This window comes from Syzygium oleosum, unplaced genomic scaffold (genome assembly GCF_021117445.2).
Source record: "Syzygium oleosum isolate NSW1041296 unplaced genomic scaffold, Sole_v2.1 Sole_v2.11, whole genome shotgun sequence".
Classification (NCBI taxonomy): Eukaryota; Viridiplantae; Streptophyta; class Magnoliopsida; order Myrtales; family Myrtaceae; genus Syzygium; species Syzygium oleosum.
Window position 1 is genome coordinate 1,249,497 of NW_026607495.1, and position 20,066 is coordinate 1,269,562.

The 20,066-nt window shown below is 40.3% G+C and overlaps 3 protein-coding genes across 3 annotated transcripts; 1 reads left to right on the plus strand and 2 right to left on the minus strand.

Moving 5' to 3' along the window:
• The first annotated feature begins 234 nt into the window (after nucleotides 1-234).
• On the plus strand, nucleotides 235-3,799 carry LOC115689297 (cytochrome b561 and DOMON domain-containing protein At5g47530-like). Its single transcript, XM_030615300.2, has 4 exons — nucleotides 235-1,168; nucleotides 1,396-1,932; nucleotides 2,607-2,861; nucleotides 3,163-3,799. The coding sequence occupies exons 1-4, from the start codon at nucleotides 542-544 to the stop codon at nucleotides 3,496-3,498; spliced, it is 1,755 nt and encodes a 584-aa protein (XP_030471160.1). The 5' UTR covers nucleotides 235-541; the 3' UTR covers nucleotides 3,499-3,799.
• Nucleotides 3,800-4,331: 532 nt separating this feature from the next.
• Nucleotides 4,332-8,663, minus strand: LOC115689299 (inositol-phosphate phosphatase). Its single transcript, XM_056315841.1, has 12 exons — nucleotides 8,522-8,663; nucleotides 8,343-8,398; nucleotides 8,168-8,218; nucleotides 7,657-7,737; nucleotides 7,431-7,534; nucleotides 7,235-7,319; nucleotides 6,938-6,992; nucleotides 6,815-6,858; nucleotides 5,367-5,435; nucleotides 5,177-5,277; nucleotides 5,032-5,088; nucleotides 4,332-4,749 (listed from the first exon to the last, which is right to left on the minus strand). The coding sequence occupies exons 1-12, from the start codon at nucleotides 8,532-8,534 to the stop codon at nucleotides 4,653-4,655; spliced, it is 813 nt and encodes a 270-aa protein (XP_056171816.1). The 5' UTR covers nucleotides 8,535-8,663; the 3' UTR covers nucleotides 4,332-4,652.
• A 1,814-nt stretch (nucleotides 8,664-10,477) lies between these two features.
• LOC115689298 (putative MO25-like protein At5g47540) lies at nucleotides 10,478-16,474 on the minus strand. The gene is made up of 11 exons (XM_030615301.2): nucleotides 15,990-16,474; nucleotides 15,348-15,509; nucleotides 15,088-15,206; nucleotides 14,283-14,357; nucleotides 13,279-13,372; nucleotides 12,325-12,384; nucleotides 11,826-11,894; nucleotides 11,354-11,452; nucleotides 11,071-11,115; nucleotides 10,881-10,983; nucleotides 10,478-10,795 (listed from the first exon to the last, which is right to left on the minus strand). Exons 1-11 carry the CDS (start codon nucleotides 16,107-16,109, stop codon nucleotides 10,719-10,721), a joined length of 1,023 nt encoding a protein of 340 aa, XP_030471161.2. The 5' UTR covers nucleotides 16,110-16,474; the 3' UTR covers nucleotides 10,478-10,718.
• Between the last annotated feature and the right edge of the window lie 3,592 nt (nucleotides 16,475-20,066).

Here is a 20,066-nt window from a genome sequence, read left to right on the forward strand (position 1 = left end):
AACATAGCCTATCTTATGCTCTCTTTTCTATAGATCATGTCCATAGGTGTCGTACGTTGCTTATTGCTCTTTTCTTTCGGCTGTTCTTGTATGACTGAATCGCACCGCACAGTTGCTGACTCTGGTTCTTCATTGGAATCGTTCGTGTAGGTGAAGTTCGGGCAGGAGAGGAAGGTGTGAACAGAAAGATATAGGTGGTGGTTGTGGAGAAGTTCCGAGATTTTAAGAAGTCTTCCGCATAAAACCTCCCACAAATCTTTAAAAAACGAATATCGAAAGCGAGAGAGAAAGTTACTATAGGGAAGAGCCGCAACCACTCCCGCTTTTTAAGTTGGAAACATTCATCAAACAGGCCACCCATCAACCTAACCCCACCTTCTCCTTATAATAACCCCCCTACCTCGTCTGGTTTCATTGCATTGCACTTGCTCCATCCAGGAAACTGGCCACGAACCCATACCCAAGAACCATCTCTCAGGCTCCCACGATCGCAATACCCCCAGAGCTCTGGTTCTTGAAAGACCCCGCAATCTGACCAGCCATGGATAGGTTTCTCATGCAGGTTCTGGTTTGCACCACCTTGGTCGTGTCCATGATCGTGCTATCCTCTGCGCAGACGTGCTCCAACTATGCCTTCGCTGGCAACAAGATGTTCAGCTCCTGCACTGATCTGCCTTACCTGAACTCGTCCCTCCACTGGACTTACGACTCGTCGACCAACACGGCCCAGATAGCCTACAGGCACACCGCGGTGGACACGTCGAAGTGGGTGGCTTGGGCCATCAACCCGAACTCCACCGGCATGGTCGGGGCTCAGGCGCTTGTGGCGTACCAGCAATCTGATGGGACCATGAAGGCCTATACGTCTCCGATCAGTGGGTACCAGACCCAGTTGCAGGAGGGGGATCTGAGCTTTAATGTGTCTGATCTCTCTGCAACTTATGCGAGCAATGAGATCATCATCTTTGCCACCATAGTCCCCCCAGATAATGGCGCGGTGAACCAGGTTTGGCAAGAAGGCCCGCTCTCCGGCGGGTCCCCCAGCGCACATGCCACTACCGGTGCTAATGTTCAGTCCAAGGCTACTCTAAATTTCGCCTCTGGTCAGACTGGGACATCTGGGGGAGGCAACAATGAGACAGGAAAGGGGAATGTTAGTGACAGTAATGTAAGTGACGATCTTTCTTTTCTGTCTTTCTTCCTTCCTTGTTTTGTTTTTCACGTTGGTTTCACGTTATTCGAGTTTGCACATGCTATTTTGGTAAGTGTCGATCATCTATCTGATCTTGAAAGAAAAAAGAACATGTTTATTGATTTTCCATGATGCTGAGATCAATCAGCTTTTGAGCTCTGGTTCTTTCCCATTAAATATTCTTTTTTGGCCACGTGTTTCAGACATGCTCCAACTATGCCTTCTCCGGCAACAAGGTGTTCAGCTCCTGCACTACCCTGCCTTACCTGAGCTCGTTCCTCCACTGGACTTATGACTCATCGACCAACAAGGTCCAGATAGCCTACAGGCACACCTCCGTGGACACATCAAAGTGGGTGGCTTGGGCCATCAACCCGACCTCCACCGGCATGGTCGGGGCTCAGGCGCTTGTGGCGTACCAGCAATCTGATGGGACCATGAAGGCCTATACGTCTCCGATCAGTGGGTACCAGACCCAGTTGCAGGAGGGTGCTCTGAGCTTTAATGTGTCTGATCTCTCTGCAACTTATGCGAGCAATGAGATCATCATCTTTGCCACCATAATCCCCCCAAGCAATGGCGTGGTGAACCAGGTTTGGCAAGATGGCCCGCTATCCGGTGGGACCCCCACCGTACATGCCACTACCGGTGCTAATGTTCAGTCCATGGGGACTCTGAACTTTGCCTCTGGTCAGGCTGGGTCTTCTGGGGGTGGCAACTCAAAGATAAGAAAGAGGAATGTAAGTGACAGTCTTTCTTTCTTTCTTTCTTCCTTGTTTTGTTTTTCATATTGGTTTCGGGTTATTTGATTTTGCACATGCTATTTTGGTAGGTGCAGCTCATCTATCTGGTTTTGAAAGAAAAAAAGAACATGTCTATTGATTTTCCATGATGCTGCGATCAATCAGCTTTTGAGCTCTGCTTCTTTCTCTTTAAATATTCTTTTTTGGCGGCGTGGGTACACATTAGACGTGCCCTGTTTTAATATTACAAAGGGAAAAGAACAGGCTTAAAGAAAGAGGAAGAAGCAGGTCCCATGTAGATAAAGTTCTTGTGTTCTTTTGTGCGAAGAATTCGTTCTTTTTGAGCAGAAACTTTACTTGGTATCCCAGAATTCTTTGAATTACGATAGACTTGAAAATCTGGCATAGAACTTTCGACTGTAGGTGCACATTTTAAATGTTCTACACAGTCAGAACTGAACTTTTGTTCCCAAGGGATGTCTTTGATCAGAAGATTGAAAGTTTTCATATGACATTCCAAATCTTTGTGAAAGGCCTAACTGAGAACTTCATAATTTGAATCACTCTTCAATAGCAGTTGAAGTGGTGTACTATTTGCAACTTTATTCCTCTTATCTTTACTCATCAAGAAGCGCTTTAGTCCTAACCATCATGAACATGGAAAATTTCAGACACATGGAGTACTCAATGCTGTGAGCTGGGGGACTTTGATGCCTATTGGTGCCATCATAGCCAGATACTTGAAGGTGTCCAAAGCTGCGGACCCAGCATGGTTTTACCTCCATGTCGCATGCCAATCCTCGGCCTACATCGTCGGCGTTGCCGGATGGGCAACCGGTCTTAAACTTGGCAGCGAGTCGCCCGGCATAACTTACACCGCTCACAGGACAATCGGCATTGTCCTGTTCTGCCTTGGCACACTTCAGGTATCGAAAGAATTGTCAATTTGCGCGGTCATGTTTCGTGCTCACGTCATAACCTATGTGTTCTCATGCGTCAGTTCACCAAAAACATTTTTAGCAGAGCAGGGGAAAAATTCTTTCGATTTTCGTGTAAAACAGATGAAAACTTGTTTTTGGTATGTAATCTTAGAAGGGTTACACTGGAAGTGGAAACAGAACAATGCCATATATGTATGGATTCATCCATAAATATAGTGACATGACATAGGCAATGGAGATCGGAAGGAAGGAAAAGAAGTCAGCTGATATAACTTTTGACTTTCAGGTGTTTGCTTTGCTCCTAAGGCCCAAGAAGGACCACAAATACAGATTCTACTGGAACATCTACCATTACTCCATGGGTTACATGGTTATCGTCCTCAGCATCGTCAACATATTCAAGGGGTTCGACATCTTGGACCCCGAGAAGAAGTGGAAGGACGCTTACATTGGAGTGATCGTGGCCTTGGGTTGCGTCGCCGTGGTTTTGGAAGCGTTCACTTGGCAAGTGGTTTTGAAGCGGAGGAGGTCGCAAGGCGGATCGAAAATGCCCCCCGGCATGAATGGATCCAATGGTTACAATCACAACGGATACGGTGCAAGGCCACACCAGGAGGCGTAAAGAGTGAATTTATCAGATCGTGGCTGTGGGTCTCTTTGCCCTTCCTTTCATCTTTACTTTCTCTTCCTTTGTATGGGGTATAGGGTTCACAATGATGCATACTATGTAAATTCTATACACGATTTCATTCAGTTACATGTTATATGTTGTTGAGAGGAGTTTAGGACATAGCAGTAATTCTTTCATAGCTTTTCTTAGGAATGTATCCTCTGGATTTTGGCTTTCCCCAGGTTTCTTGGGACTTCGTACTTTCCGGTGTTATTACTGAATATCACTCCATGCCTTCTTTCTTTGTTTCTAATTCACATCTTCATCATCGACACTTTTGCGACGCGTTAATACTTGTGAACTCGAAAGTATGAATGGTTTCAAGCTGGATTGAATACGGGAAGGGATAACGAACGACACTTAGGAGTGTGCATTATACTTGAGCTCGAGCCCGAGCTCGATTTTTCCAAGCTCCAGCTCAATCATGTAAAGTAGTGCGATACGCTCAAACTCAACTCTGCAAAAGTTCAGCTTTAGCTTGAGTTAAGCTCAAATATGAGCTCCAGACAAAACTCATATCTGAACAGCTCCAACTAAATTATTTAGTTTCCCGTTCATTCAGTAAGTCCCGGTGAAAGCTACTAAATCAGAGAGGCATATGCCAAAGAAAAAAGTTTTAACTACGTGAACAACTAAATGGGGAGTGGATCAGTGATCTCCGCAATATACCCGAACGACGTATGCTCATCTCAACAACTCATTCATCAAATCTCCGATAGACCAATTTCCCAAATGCTATATTGTAATATGCTTAAGTTAGGGAGAAAATAAGGTCAAGAGGAACGTATCCTGAATCGCGATATCATCCTTTTAGCGGCCCCATTACTTGCAAATGGAGGCAATGAATATGGGAACCATGTGAGTTTAACACATTGAGAGAAGGCTTTCAAAAATAAACAAACTCTCAAGGGCCACAAGTCAAGTGGACTAATCATGCATACAATCAATATTAAAGAAACATGATTATGTTAACCCCTTGTGAAGGAATTTACCAGCAGAGAGCTTCGAGTTGTTCAGAAGAACAAGTAAACCAAAATTTCTATATCATAGTATCAAATAATTGAATCGAGCTCCTTTTAAATTTCACTCAACAGGTTGGTCCCATCTCATTCTGTTTGCTGCAAAACCTCCACGAACGCATCCTTGATGAGAGGGTTTGAAGCTGCAACCCGCTGAGATGTGATGTCAAAATCCTTACCAGATCTGATGCAAAACAACCACCACCAGTATCTCCACGTAAGCAAAATCTCTTTCACTAAACCTATGAAGGTTTTAAGATTTTGACATTGCAGTTCATAGATTATATGTAATAGCCCACAAATCATGTGGTCATAACCTTTTGTCCATAAAGCATCCGTTGATATAGTCCATAGAGTGAGTTAACCTTCTAGGATCTAAATTTGCAGCCACAAGTAATGATTGTTCCGTGCAGTCTCTTTCTTAGAACTCAAAGTTAAACATATAGGTGAGATTATGCCAACTTACGGATCATAAACAAGACCTCCAGCTTCTTTCACTATCACAGCTCCACCTGCCACGTCCCTGGGAAGAAGAGCAAGACACATTTAACTGTATTCTCCTTAGCAGTAGAATAGTACTTATACATTACTGCTACACCATAAAACCATACCAGGGACCTCCGAAGCCGGCTTCATAGAATAAATCAAGCCGTCCACATGCAATTCCACAGAGGTTCAATGCACAGGATCCACTCATGCGAACTGACCTCACCTGACCATATATTAAGAAAGAAAGTTGACATCAGGTGGTGGAGAAAACAGAACTCACCATGAACATATGCATGGCAACATCGGATTTACTTTGAAAAGTAGACTTTTGATTCTGTCAGTAGACGCATCCAACGTTGCCTTATCACGCTTGACACCAGCCTGCAGTTCCAGTAGGCAAAAAAAGTCGATTAGTCATTTATTTTTCTGCTTCACTCTTCTAGCTAACCAAATCTGCAATTTTTGAAGTACATCTAGTGCCCATTGCTTTAGGTGACTGCTACTTCTGAAAGTTTTATTCAGTGAACAGCATAAAGGCTCTTTGCAGTCTTAAAATAAAGCTCCTTGCTAGCAATTCTGGGTGGATCAACTATTTCCAGAGGAGGTGGACAAAAATTAAAATGAGTTCACACAATGCTGTTCAATCATTAGTTAAAAGGTTTGGCAGGTAGGAATGGGATAGTAGTGATGTTCATAAGGCCTGATAAGACTATGCCTCAATAGGGACACACACACACCCACACCCACACATGCACGTCTGCACGCATGTAGTTTCTCTAAGAAATGGAATCTGCTCTGCTTTCTTTGAGAGTGACATTCTGCCCCCTTATATATGTCGAACTCTTTCAAGGACCAGCTACAGCAAGTAACTCCACGATTTCGACAGAGTTTTGTAAGATAATATTCAACACGAAATAATGTAAAATGCGTTTAGTTAGATCTGGAATTTACTATTCTAAAATAATTGAGATTAAACTAGCAAAGTAAATCATTCAACTCGGATGTGAAAGTGCAAAAGCTCCTTAATTGAAGAATGTAACATGCAGTTAGTCTAATTTTCGACTCATACAGTGGCAAAATCAAGGTTGTCAAATTTGAATCAACCGAAGATATTTGCATTTAAGGAAGAAAGTCTTTCATGAAATCCGTGTTCAGTTTTGAATTATGAATAAAAGTTATGTTACTTTCTAAGAAAATTCCTCATGTTCAATCACCGTCAAAGATTAGAAAGGTCCTTAAGGTATCTTTGCTGCGGGATGATCATCCTGTGACTCACAACAAATATGTTACTCTTTCATGCGGACAAGTAAGATTGTTTACTCCTTTGGTATTATGTCAAGGACTTGGTAACATTGGAGCTCATGGAATACGAAATCATGGTAGAGTGCCTAAGGCATAATAGGACAAATGTATTTTATGACCTATCCAGAAAGCCATCGTCCAACCATAGTAGATATTCAAAAGTCCAAGTTCACCACATCACTTTTGGCAGAGTGAAACAGGGAAGCAAGCCAAATTTGATATATATCCAACTCGGATATAATATAAATGTTGGACTGACCAATTGTCCCTTCAATCATCTTTTATTCTTTCAAATTCAAATATAGGAGTACTTATTTATCACTAGAGTGAACCTGTATTATCCTCATCAATGCCGTAAACTAGGAGGAAAGAGATCAGACTTAAATTCATATAACAGTCAGGTTAAAAGATAGTATTTCGCATCACCAAACCATCAATCCTATGCAAAATTTGCATACCTCAGTCGCAAGTAGGCACTTCACAAGATCCGATTGAGATGACACTGGCAAGTAAAAGATGATTTAACGACCTACTCAGGGATTAAGGAATTTCCAATAGAGATTTGATAGAAGTGAAATCACCTTTGATGGGGTTTCCATTCAGAAAAGCACCTTTCCCTTGAACACCAGTGAAAAGCTACAATCGGAAGCCAAAGTAGTACATCTGTTAAGCACTAAAATGCATCCAAAGAAAGAGCAGAAGTAGTTCAGCAGACACCAAAAGAGGGTCACGGGATTCCAAGCCAATGATCTTTACTGAACAGCCACAATGAATTGATGGCGTTGTATTGCATGTGACCCTTCAGGAAATATATTGCATACTATCTTCTTAAGTGTATTCGCATTATATTCAGTTATGTGGGGCATGAGAATGCTCACCTCCTCCATAATTGGATTATATACTACGCCAACTGTAGGAACTTTTCCAATCGTAAGCCCAATAGAAATGCAAACGAAGGGGAATCTACAAGTATCACATTAAGCATTACACAATTACAAGATATGTTATTCCAAGAGATGACGATGATGAATGAATCAAATGAGAAACGAGAATATCCAGGAGGTTGATCTTCACCCGTGAACAAAGTTGGTTGTTCCATCAAGAGGATCCACAATCCATGTCGGTTCATCAGTCAGCTCTGAGGTCCCACAAGCAGCAGTAGTTTCTTCGCCGATGAACTGTAAGCGACAATAACAGAATGAAGTCAAGAAACTAATCCGACTTTAAGCTGACGAGAAGCCCTTTAAATGGTATCTCCACAGATCAATATGATAGCAAAGAAAAAGAAGCGAGCATCGACCTTGTGTGTGGGATAGCGCTGCTTGAGATGGTTAAATATGAGATCTTCACACGCCTTATCAGTTTCAGTGACTAAATCCACCTGTGAATCAAACCAGATGAGTAAATTAGCCACAAAATGAAGAAGCTACACGACTTCTCTTCATTCACAACTGATGTTCATATTCTTCCCGCGATAGTTGGGAGGCTCCCATCTGACTACACAACAATATAAAAAGTATACACTGCAAAAGAAGAAATTTCTGACTAGTGTACAAGAACTAAAGTTGACAACTTCCTTTTCCTTTATAATTGTCAGCCTATAACTATGAAGACATTCTAGTCCATAGAACTCCCTGCAATTGCTGACACCGCTTTCGCAGCATACCCGTCACGTGAACACGAAATTCAACAATGCCACCGTCATGGTTACCCACAAACCATCAAGCATATCCATAATTCACTCAATAACAGGAATCGAAGCAATCGCAGGGCGAGCGAGCGAGCGAAAGAAAGAGAGAGAGAGAGAGAACCTGGCCTTTGTGCTCGACATGCTTGGTCTCGTAAAACCCTTTGCGAATAACCTACAAAACTCCCCAAAGAACCCACAAACGTCAACGTCTTGACGAAACTCGAGCAGCGCGATCAAAAACGAAAAGCACCCAACACGCGAAAAGAAACGCATTTCGGAATCGAACGGCGACCCACCTCGCCAGCTCCCCGCGCGGCCTCAACGGCAGCCGCCAAGTAGTCCGACAGCAAATCTGGGGATTCCCAAGACACATCGGAGAGACCCAACATTAGCACAACGCGACCAAGAAACGCTAATCAAAGATTCAAGAAACGAACTGGGAAGAGCGACCGAGATTGCACGGGGGCCACCATACCATTTCCGGCCATGTCTTCTGCCCCAATGGCGCAAGGAGAGGAAGGAGAGAGAGAGAGAGAGAGAGAGATAGCTGTAGAGAGAGGTTAGAGAGAGAAAAGAGGGAACGACAGTGGCGAGGAGAGTGTTTGGGAGCGAGCGCTTTTTCAATGAACGGAGGAAGAAGGAAGACAGGACAACCATGGACAGTTATGCCCCTACTTTTCCTCTGCTTCACTGTTTCTTTAGTTAATAATAATAATAAAAAATTAAACTATTTATATCGGTTTTATTAAGTTATATAGTGAATTATTATCGAATTTTACGCGTTTATATATATAAATATATAATATTTTTATAATGTTAGTGATATTAGAACTGGCTTATAATGATCGAGTTATTAAGTTATGTAGTAAATTGTGATCGAGTTTTGCTCGCTTGATTAAATCGTTCGTTCCGAACACGTAACACCATTTTTTCTGTGAAACTAATCAAAAAATCCATATCCAGTATTTGGCGATAAGAAAGATATCGCGATTTGCAGTGTCAATTTTGCACAGCAAATGCCATTTGACTAGTAAGTGGCGATGGCCTCGTCTTCGACTATTGTTTTTAATAACATTAGATGGTTAGCTGAATTTTTTCTTTTTTTTTTGCAGCCAAATATATAGAGACTCGTGTGTCATCAGTCGATTATTTTTTCCACACCGTGTTCGATTTGAAACACCTTATATTGTCGTGGATGTCTCGTTATATCCGATATTATGTACTCATTGAGCAAATCGTTAATCGATTTAGGCGCGAAAAATCTCGGGTCTTAGGCCATTAGAGCAATAATTAATAAATCGAGGCGAAAATTATTTAAAAGAAAAAAAGGGGAAAGCATGAATGTGACCGATATGTCCTTAATAATTAAAAAAAAAAATGGGAAGCAAAGTGCCGGAATAATCCGGAAAGGAACAGAGCATGCCAACATCAGTTTTTTCCAATCTGAAAAGATACGAAAATGCGTGGGAGGAATATGCCATCTGGTCGGGAGCATCATTCGGGTTCCCGGATTCGGATTCGGATTCTGACCGCCACCCTATTCGGAGCACCAGACACTGAAAAGATGGAAGCCTTTTTTTTTTGGTTCAGGAGTTTCACGCAAGAAGAGGACGATAGCGATGCTCTGTTTTTGGGAATCTGGGAAGGTTCGAGGGGACCATGATGCAGCTTCCTCTGCTGCGGACAATCTCCAGGAAACGGGGATTAGTATCATGAAGACGGGAGTGATCAGAGACGAATCCCGCCGCCGCCAGATTTGGCGATCCGAATTGAGTTTAGGGCACGCATGTGGCACGCTTGTTTCACGTGAAGTGAAGGGGAAATATTTTCTATGAGAATTAGTTTCGAAAGAAGCGGTGAGTTTTCATTTGTTTTGTTATATTATGTCTCGAATTTAAGCTGGTTATGAAATCCTATCTGGTTTGATGAAAAGAGATTCAAGAAAGGAAACTTGTATCACGGTTGAAACACAAGGGAAAAGAAGAAAACGAAAATTTAATGACATTTAGGACGATCGGTGATACTTTGGGACCAATGACCAATCCATACAATGCAGGTTGGACCGGCCCAATTCCCCGGAGAACCAGCCCAATTCCCCGGAGAACCAGATCAGGATTGGCCGGGTTGGGCCGGTCCAAGGTTGACCCTGCACCGATGCTCACCCCTAGTATATATGTACTAGCTTCATGGAATACTAGCAAACTTGGCCACTTAAAAAGCCTAGTTGGAGCTCGACAAGAAAACTCCACCCCGTCATCCAAATTTCCATTAAGATAGGTTGCAAGGACCGTAAGTCGCGGCAATCGCAAGAGCTGGGGTTCTACAGTAACGAGCTTTTGAGCCTCAAACCAGCCGGCCTCGCCACACTTTCCGATTATAACAAAGCGAGGGTAGAAAATGGAGAAAGAAAAATCGATTGCTAAGAATATCATGCGCGAAAAAAAGCACCGGGCAAATCAAATATACAGACGTGTCTTACACAAATTGCTCCGCTGATTGATTAGGTTACAAAATTTGCATTCTGGTAAAAAAATAATTTACTCGAAGGACGGGGCGGGCGAGATACTGGAACTTTTACTTTACAGAGGATGAAGAGCCTCTCATAATTCACAGCTATATAATTGCGAGGACAACGGCGATCCTTATGGACATAAGATACAAAACCGGCTTGTTCATGCACTTTCCTTCGGTTCGAGCGCTGCTATTTCTTTGACTACTTGAGCTTTATCTGCCTCAAACTGTTCATCCGCTGCAACAAAAGGAACTAAACGTGTTACTCAAGTCCACAGTCGCTACCAACATGAATTTCCGAAAGAGAAGTAACTTTATCGTACCTTTATCAAACTTAAAGTCCGCAAACAAGCGGAGAAGCTTGCTTCTGTTTGCAATGAGTATGCCGACGATGTCAGGAGGTTTATTTTGATTGGCAGCAAAGAGCTGCAGAAGTTAAAAGTGTCGAGAATAAGAAAACTGTTGCAGCAACAATGTAGATTCACATTCTTAGCAGCCCCCGGAAAAAAATACCTTGAACACATGGAATGCTTCTATCTGGATGCTCTTACTTGACTCCTGCAGAAGGGTAGCAGTTAATGCAGTAAATTCAGTTCACATGGTCATGAACGCAGAAGCATGAAACCCTTAAAATTTACAATCCAAAAAATTAAACTTTGTTCATCTTAAATCCATGATTTCATAGTCTATAAGATCAGGGTTAAAGACTAAGTGGATATCATTATGTCCGCTGAGATTCAGATTAATTTCAGAGAGTAGAAAGACAAACTATCAACTGTTATAGATAAACAATTACCCTGAGAAGATTCATGAGAATCCTCAAATTATCCCTCGAACTCACATAACGCATCATCACTGCTGAATTTGAACGATCAAGCAGCATATCTCCCAGAAGCTGTCACAAAGGAGAACAAAAGCCAGAATAAAACTAGGGTCCACCATAATCACAGAATCCGATGATGCAAGGACCTATAATGGCAACTCCATTGCAATGCATACAAAGAAAACTCTAGGAACCAGATTTTTTCGAAATCTCTACCCCTGTTTCCATTAGGTTCACATTTCAAATCAAAAGGAACTTAGTGATTCTACAGTGTCTCCAACATGCTATCTCTGGATCGAAAACATGTACTGTTCTTGGTTCTCTAGAATTTCTCAAAGAAAGGACGTTCTCCAGGGGATAAAAAAGACTGGTGGGAATTATATCCGCAGTCTACTTTGCTCTTTCAGAGTATAAGCTTGCAAAAGCCATTATGTAGATGCTTTACCTTCACAGCTTGTCGCCTGGTGATGTAATTGGTCGACTCCAACAGCTTTGAGTTATACTCTTCAAAGAACTACCCACAGAAATGAAGGTGAATCAATCACTTCAAATGTTCTAATATCAAGGACTCTAAAATTGCAAAAGTATACAATTAGGTGAGACTTGTGAAAGCAACCATAAAGAAACAACAAGCAAATATTTGTTCAGCCAAATAAAAACAAAAAGAAAGGATTGCACAAATAGATTAAATTAATCATGTAGACAAGAAATTGGACGATAAGAAGTAGAATTCAGAAGTTGATTACTCCCCCAACCAAGTCCCAATGTGGCAGTTTTAAAATTTTCAAGGACCCAGAACAATGTAAACTTTCATTGTGTGATTATTCCTGTGGGCTGTTGAGTACAACTACATCCAATAATGTGGAAAAATAGTTATCTGGTGTTCGTGTGCTCATGCACATGCCAAACTCAAAGAACATCTTGGCCATAGAAAAACTGCTTACCCAGTCATAATTCCTGTTAAGAAAGTCAGCTACAGTAGATTTATGCCTCGTCAAAAGTTCCTGCAACCAAATGTAGATAGTGTCAGGTACACACCAATGCATATGTACTAATCAAACATAAATGACCGAAAATCATTTGTTCTTTTTCCTGTTTGGTAAGTTGCAAAAACAGATTAGCATCTTCATCAACTGTGTATACTGACAATTTTGTTGACAGACTATACACGGCAAAGATAAGCCACAGCCGTAGGACTCCCATAAGTAATATTTTGGGCAGATGGTGGGGTCCAAAGGTTGTGGCGTCGAGCCTTCAATGGAGTAATCATGTAAATAGAAAGCCTATATGCAGAGCATATCACAGAACCAAGACAATGTCTAGGCTACCAAGAGTTAAAGAAAAAACCAAATTAACTTAACTTCCATCTCTCTCAGGAGAATCCCCTGCTCAGAAAACCAATCTTACCAACTGAATAACATCCAGTTAGATGTATGACTTCTACCGAAAACAATTACATGGTCACAATGTGAAGTGAGTATCTATTTTCAGAGGAAAGGCATTTCCAGTTTAATAGAAGACGACTTTTTTTCTTGATAGAAGAGGTATTGACTACTTTCAAAAGAAAAACAAATACATGAAAGGCTGCAGTCTTCAAGTTGAAAGAAAACCAAACATTTGAATCAATTGCACTATAACTTTTCGTTTAAATTACCGCAGCATGAAGGAGAATTGAAATGCCACTAAAAGAAGTAGCCCATTATTACAAGAACCAGATAACCCAGATGTTAAAAAGTTTCCTAAGAAAAGTCACATTCAAATTCCACACCATGGTCAAAGGCCATAAACAACAGAGCAATTCCTATAACCAACAAAATCTCTCCAATAACAGGCTAATGTTTGCTAATATTAGGTGAGCATGCAGGGCTAATGTGTGCAAGAAAGTGTTTGTACTTGACCTTAAAAGTTGCAGCGGCATCTGCAGCAATGTCAAAATTTGGGAGTTGAATGTAATCGAAAAACTTCTTCATGTGCTGTGATTCCAACACATACCTACACATTAAGTATATAACATCAAATTATTACCAAAACCATGCAAAGCAAACTGTACATCAAAATTTAATTCGACATCTAATAATATCTCAAACGTAATTTCCCGGGAGTTCCGTGATGCCACACATTGATGAATCATGAATGTTTTGTGGCATCCAAATTTCTTGACAAACTGGGTAAAAAGTCTTATGCTTGATACCCTGATACAGTACTTATGATTTCATTTTCATGTGAACTTCTTCAGTACAAATACTTATCCTTAGTCCTAAATTATACAGTGATATAGTAAACAGTAATGATGTTAAAAGGTCCTTGGAAAAGCAAAAATGTCAATAACACAAGTATACATACACATAGTCAATGATGCAAAAGGTTTCCTAGGATATACAGAAATATTTATATAACGTTAGATACTCATTTAAATGATAATACTAGCAATTGAATTAGCAATATCATATGCACAGAGTAAACATTATTTTTAAAATGCTCAATCTTAAAAGCACAAGTCTTGCAGTGTTACATTGACAGATATGTCAGCACAACTTTTCCCCTAGTGTTGGCTTTTAGTTTAATAAGTATATAACTATGTTGCTATCTGAATTAGAAGAAACAACACAAGAGTATAGTAGTGACAAAATTAAGAATATCAAAAGTACCTGAATCCGCTAATATGCAACAAAAAGTGGCCATTTAGCTTAAAAAGAAAATAAGCAGAGAGAGAGAGAGAGAGAGATTAGGAACACATATTGTTATTTGCAAATTTCTTGAGAGAGCTACAGTACCACATTAGAGTAATGCAACAACCTGATGCTATATTTTACTTCATGGGAAATCAGAACAAGCAAATTAAATCACAAAGAAGAAGAAGAAGAAGAAGAAGAAGAAGAATAGTCCTGGTTTATTATCTCACTTTGCAACAACCTGATGCCGTATGCACTCCCTCAGCATTGCCCCATAGTGTAAAGCCATCTCCGTGTTCTGATAACTACAAGAGACAACATAAGCCTAGTTATAAGATGCAAATGAGTACAGCATCAAATTGAGAGGATTGAAAAACAACAAAATCACGACATGCGATCATCTAAACATATTAATGCTTGCAATTTGCTCGACTGGCGGAACAAAAGATATGCCCCATCCATTGAAAAACTACAGGAAGTACCAACCAGTACGATTTAGCAAGAAAACTGAAACCAGCTTCAAAATATTTAATTTACCAAGAAACTGATAGGAGAAAGTAAGAGACCAATCCTCTATATCTAACAGATAATTTTTCTTATGGGTTTCTATACAATTTTCTTTTGGGTTTCTCCAATGGTTAAACAAGGCAGTGGAGGTGATTGATGAACAATAACCCCAGTGGGAAAAGGTGGACTCTATTAACCAGGCCAATCTTGGGTGTCTCTCCTCCAATTGTTCTTGCACTAAAGATGCTAGTAAACAAAAGAAATTGCAGCAAAAGCAAACCAGTAACTTCAAATAGAATTTCATTCTTTGAGTTGCTTAATAAACAACATCCTCTTACAATGCAATCAGCAAATCTTAAACCTTTATTAAATAGAATGACGAATAAAAATACAAGAAACAGAAAAGGAAAGACCAAGAGTAAAATATGAAACAGGGGGGAGATCAAAATCTAAGCAGGGAATTCTATAGGGTCTTGACACAAAGTCATAAGCTCTGATTCACACCATATAGTATAAACGGCCACTTACCCTTCCATCAAAATATCCATAAGATCGAGATTTGCTTCAAGGTAATCTGACGAAATCAAACGGGAATAAACTTGTTGCCTCTGTAAGTTTGCAACAACTTGAGTAGCATCTTTACGAGCCTGAAAAAAAGGTAGATACTTATCAATAGAACACACAGAAAGGCCACCCCAAGATTGTCTTAGTAATCACTTAAGAAGGTAGAAAAAAAATTCTCTCATGTAACCAGCCAATTGAAAGGGGAGACTCTCGGATAAGCTAACCTCTAAGTTCAATTTCGGAAGACAAATTATTATAAGTCTCAGAGTGTTCTCTCTGAAAAATTCCTGAGTCAACTGTGCACAAGCTTCCGCTACCGGCTCAGCTTCACTACTCCCATAGAGAATTGACTTCAACTCCCTTATATTTTTATACAAATCTGCCATCTGCATCAAGAAAAACAAAAGCGCGATCAATTTCTCTTCGACTGACTGCAAAGATCATTGCACAACTCTGGCTTATATAATCAAATGCCGGATCAAAGAACTATTTACAAACTAAAACCCACATGGTAATCAAATAACCCAGCAATGACGAGATTCTTCAGCCAATCCATGAGGAATTCCCTCAGAAGAAGAACCCTTAAATAGTCGAGCACTTAATGAAGCTGTATCAGCTCAAAGCGCCAAACTTTAGATGAAAACCGGTAGTAAACTTCTACTCCGAAGATACTGCAGCAAATTTAAAAAATTCAACTCTTTTTCCTCCATTGGAAAAAAAACCAATCACCAGCCGAACAAAACCTAATTCCAGCTTCTTCAATTCAATCATTAAATCCACGAAACAACAACACCCGAACAACGGACAACTTCATGCACAAAAAGAAAAGAAAGGACAAATCGAAATAAAAAAAAACCGAATCGGACCTTCTCGTCGCGCTTGCTCTCGCGCGCATCGCCGTTGAGATCGGCGAAGATGAGGAGATCGCGCGTCTGCCTGACCACGTCCACCGGGGTCCGCGGCTTCGACTTGAAAAGCCCCTTCATCGTCCGAGTTCCGGATTCGGGCGATCTCCCGGCGGGGAGGGGTAGGGGGTCCTCCGCCAATACCAGACGCGGCTCGCCGCCGACAACCTCGGCTCGATCGAACGGACGGACCCCGATGGGGGAAGGGGGGGCCAAACCGCGGGGACTCACCGGCCCTCGCTCCCTCCCGCGCAATCCTCCATGGAGTAACGCTCCGCCACCAACGCCGCCGCCGCCGCCGCCGCCGCCTGCTGCTGATGCCCGCCTAGGGTTTCCCGCTCCAGCGCCTGGATTTGACGAAGAACAGATCGGGCATGGCGAGGGAGGAATTCTAGAGAGAGAGAGAGAGAGAGAGCGCGCGAAGGAGAGAGAGAGAGAACGTGATCTTCTTCGTCTCCTTCTTCTTCTGATTTTTTTACATGCAGCTCGTTTGTGTTTTTTCTTTTCTTTTCCTTTTTTAATTTAATTTAATTTATTTTTCCACTCTCTGTTTTTTTATTTTATTTTTAATTTAATTTCGTGCGGAGTTTTATTATCAAAGGACGTGGCGGAAGATCCGACGGCTGTCAGGTCGTGCCGGTCACGGGCGGGGGGAAACAGCGGGCCAGGCCGCGCCCGGGGAGCGATGCGGTGGCCGCGGGTGCACGGTAGCCGATCGGCGGAGTCCAATGGGATCTCGAGTCTTTCCTTCGTGTCGTTGTTACACTTGTCGCTCTCCCTTCCCCTGCCGTCTCTTTCATCATGTTATTTATCCTAATATTAAATCCTTTTGCATTATTAGTCATTTGAATTAAAGAAGTCTCGTACCTCTCTACATCAACCATAAGATTTTTACATTAGTATATACATACCTTGATGTGATCTTTGTGCTCAAATGTTTACATACGACCTTTTTTTTTTTTTTTTTAAATCTGTGGAACAATCTATTGGACAGCGAGGATTACGTCTGATTATGGAGGAGATTATGAACATTCTTGCCTGACTTTGAATCTATTTGATCGGGTTTATCAAAGTCGTGATCTTGTGAGTTCAACGTGCGACTCTTCACGGCGATGGAGGCCACAACTTCAATGGAGGGTGGGCGAAATTTATCGATCCTGTCACGACTGACGAGCTCGATACTTTTATGAAAGTTCGAGGGGGGGGGGGGGGGGGGAGGCGAGGGAGTAGATTAGGGTTTGGGTAAGGGGATTTCTTTAGAGGTGGTCAAATGCAAACTAAATTGGACGCATGTTGCGATCTCATGACCAGTAAAGGCCATTATAGTAAAAGTTATTTTTGATGATCGTTATACCCCATATGGACAACTTAGATATTTCTCTAAGTTTCAATAATGGTCATTAAATCTTTTAGTAAATTTTACAATTAGAATAATGAAATTTGATTTTAATTACTCAATGCACCAAATTTCACATTTTTCCACAATAGGATTTCAACCGAAATTCGATGAGCTTTCTTGAAAATCACCGAGGTGGACGTTAAGTGGTAATGATATGGAAATCATAAAGTTGACCACATCTCCTCCATGTTAGCATTTAATCAATGAATCGATCAATTATGGCCAAAGGAACCAATTACAACACACTAAAGTCCTAGTACCTTGGATAATTGAAATTAAAGTTTAGTGACTCGATTGCATGCCGAAATTTAGCAATCAAGACTGGCATTGACCCTAAAATGTTCTGTGCACATTAAAAAATTATTTTTACATTTTTTTTGGAACCCATATGTAATACGCGTCAAGAAAGACTAAACTACAATATCGTAACGATATCGTCAGATGATAAAGGTGCGTCCATCACATCATATATGTTCGTGCACCATAACAATTGATTGCAAAAGCATGCACATTGCTTTTCTTGTAACCTATTAGAGTTATTTTACAAGCAAGAAATAACCATTGGAGTTGATCTTTGGACAACCCACTTTCTCCTAAAAGAGAAATAAGAAAGAAAGAAGGAAAGAACACTTTTACGGGTGAATTGTGTATTTGTTTAAGTCTCCATTTGTTTCGTGAAAATGAATTATTTGGAAAACATATTCCTAAAAACGATCCTTTTTATCGCTTACAAACAAAAAATATTTTCATCGTCCGCAAAAATATTTAGACTTATATTGTTGTCGATAATGAAAAATATTTTTATCAACTAATTTTTCAAGCGTACAATCGATTATTTTTCGAAAAATATTTCCAAATCGTTTATTTTCTAAGAAACAAGCGGAGCTTTAGTTGGTTATAGAATTTCTATTTATTAGCTTATAAGGAGTTTGAAGTTAGAACCTTAGAGTATAATTCTCTTTCGCCTAATAGTCTACACTTTTTGCGTTCCAAACTTACAATAAAGTACCTTTCAAAGATGTACACATCGAGAATTTTTATCCGTATACACATTTTATGTAGAATTGAATCATCGGATGTGTCCCGGATGTATGTCAAGTGTAGTTTGAACTTTATTTTATAACATAGAATCGAAAATTTCGAATTCAAAAGGCCATAAATCATGTACAAAGATAGTATAAATAAAAATCTTTTTTCCATTACAGAGTCTATAAACGTTCGTGCTTTAATTGAAATGGCCTTTGGAGGAACCAGGAATCAGCTACTTTTCAATTAATAGACACAACAAGTTGATTTGCTCCCATCCCTTTCTATACAAAAAAAATCTTTATAACCACATATCCAACTTTTAGTCAACTTTTGCATTTATATCCAATCGACCTTTGGGCTCACCTTCTTTCCAACAACACTCTCACATGCCTTCACCACTCATTTAATGCAGTGCCTGCCCCACAATCTAGGGTTTCATGTTTTTGAACTATCTTGAAGAACAAAAATACTAAGAACTTAAAGAAGTCTTTTCAGGAGCAAGGAGGCGGGATTCCCTGAAAACCTCTACCTTTAGGTCTAATTTCAATTTTGTTAATAACTTTTTTTTTGTCTGAAAAAATTTCAAACTGTCACTCTAATCCCAACCTGCCTAAATGTCTAAAAATCGTCACTGATTTTTTCAAGATTATCAATATTATGAGACTGCTGTTATTCTATACAAAGGCGATGGTGTTGATGAAGATGCATGTTGTGACGATATACCTCTAACTGACCCTGATAAGAATAGTTTTAAAGAAACCAGTAGGCTTAATTCCAAGAAAAAAACACAAACTTTATCTTGAGTGACAATTATGACTCATAAAAAAATCACAAACTTTCACTTAAATCTCAAATCTGGCTTGAACAATTTGAAAATTTAATGTCACGGGGCTAGATTTGGGACTCGAGTAAAAGTTGATATTTTTTTTTTAAAGAAAAAGGTCAGGCCAGAATTATCACTCAAAGTAAAGTTGGTGTTTTTTTTTTGGAATTAGCCAGAAACTAGTGGCAATTTTTGGACGTGTGGGTAGATTTGGGTTTAAAGTAAAAGTTGTGATTTTTTGAAAGACAAAAAAATTTCGAGATAAAATTGAACCTAATGTTGAGGTTTTTTAAGGGAGTTAGCCAGAGTAACGATTGTAATAAGAATTTTTGCTAACACATAGTATACCCAATGATATGGTAACTGGATGTTCAGGTAAGAGCAAAACCTATATACAAAAAGGCGATATCCAATATAATCTTGCCAAATCATTGAGACCCCCTTTGTTTCACGGAAAATAAATGATTTGGAAAACATTTTCCTAAAAACGATTTCTTGTATCGCCTGAAATAATTAGCCAATAGAAAATGTTTTTATTATCGATAACAAATTTCATTAATGATGAAAATATTTTTCACCCATTCATTTCTGTAAATGATACAAGAGATCGTTTTTTGGAAGATATTTTCCACATCATTTATTTTCCGCGAAACAAACTGTAACGCCCCCACCTCGGGATCATAAACGTGACGTCCCGTTCATTGTTATCTTTTTAACAAGCGCAAGCGAAAATGTAAACTCGGGACAAGCACATTCAGAACAACAGTGAAATTTAGACAAATAGCAT

What these genes read in the sequence shown, in the direction of transcription:
- LOC115689298 (XM_030615301.2), bottom strand. Translation starts at nt 16,109, where the DNA reads ATGAAGGGGCTTTTCAAGTCGAAGCCGCGGACCCCGGTGGACGTGGTC. An exon ending in AGAGCAAGCGCGACGAGAAG is followed by an intron (nt 15,510 to 15,989) that starts GTCCGATTCGGT and finishes TTCTTGATGCAG; the next exon opens with ATGGCAGATTTGTATAAAAA. An exon ending in CCAGGCGACAAGCTGTGAAG is followed by an intron (nt 11,453 to 11,825) that starts GTAAAGCATCTA and finishes CCTTTGTGACAG; the next exon opens with CTTCTGGGAGATATGCTGCT.
- LOC115689299 (XM_056315841.1), bottom strand. An exon ending in ATAATCCAATTATGGAGGAG is followed by an intron (nt 6,993 to 7,234) that starts GTGAGCATTCTC and finishes TTCCGATTGTAG; the next exon opens with CTTTTCACTGGTGTTCAAGG. An exon ending in GAATGGAAACCCCATCAAAG is followed by an intron (nt 6,859 to 6,937) that starts GTGATTTCACTT and finishes TTTACTTGCCAG; the next exon opens with TGTCATCTCAATCGGATCTT.
- LOC115689297 (XM_030615300.2), top strand. Translation starts at nt 542, where the DNA reads ATGGATAGGTTTCTCATGCAGGTTCTGGTTTGCACCACCTTGGTCGTG. An exon ending in GGAATGTTAGTGACAGTAAT is followed by an intron (nt 1,169 to 1,395) that starts GTAAGTGACGAT and finishes CACGTGTTTCAG; the next exon opens with ACATGCTCCAACTATGCCTT. An exon ending in TCTGCCTTGGCACACTTCAG is followed by an intron (nt 2,862 to 3,162) that starts GTATCGAAAGAA and finishes TTTGACTTTCAG; the next exon opens with GTGTTTGCTTTGCTCCTAAG.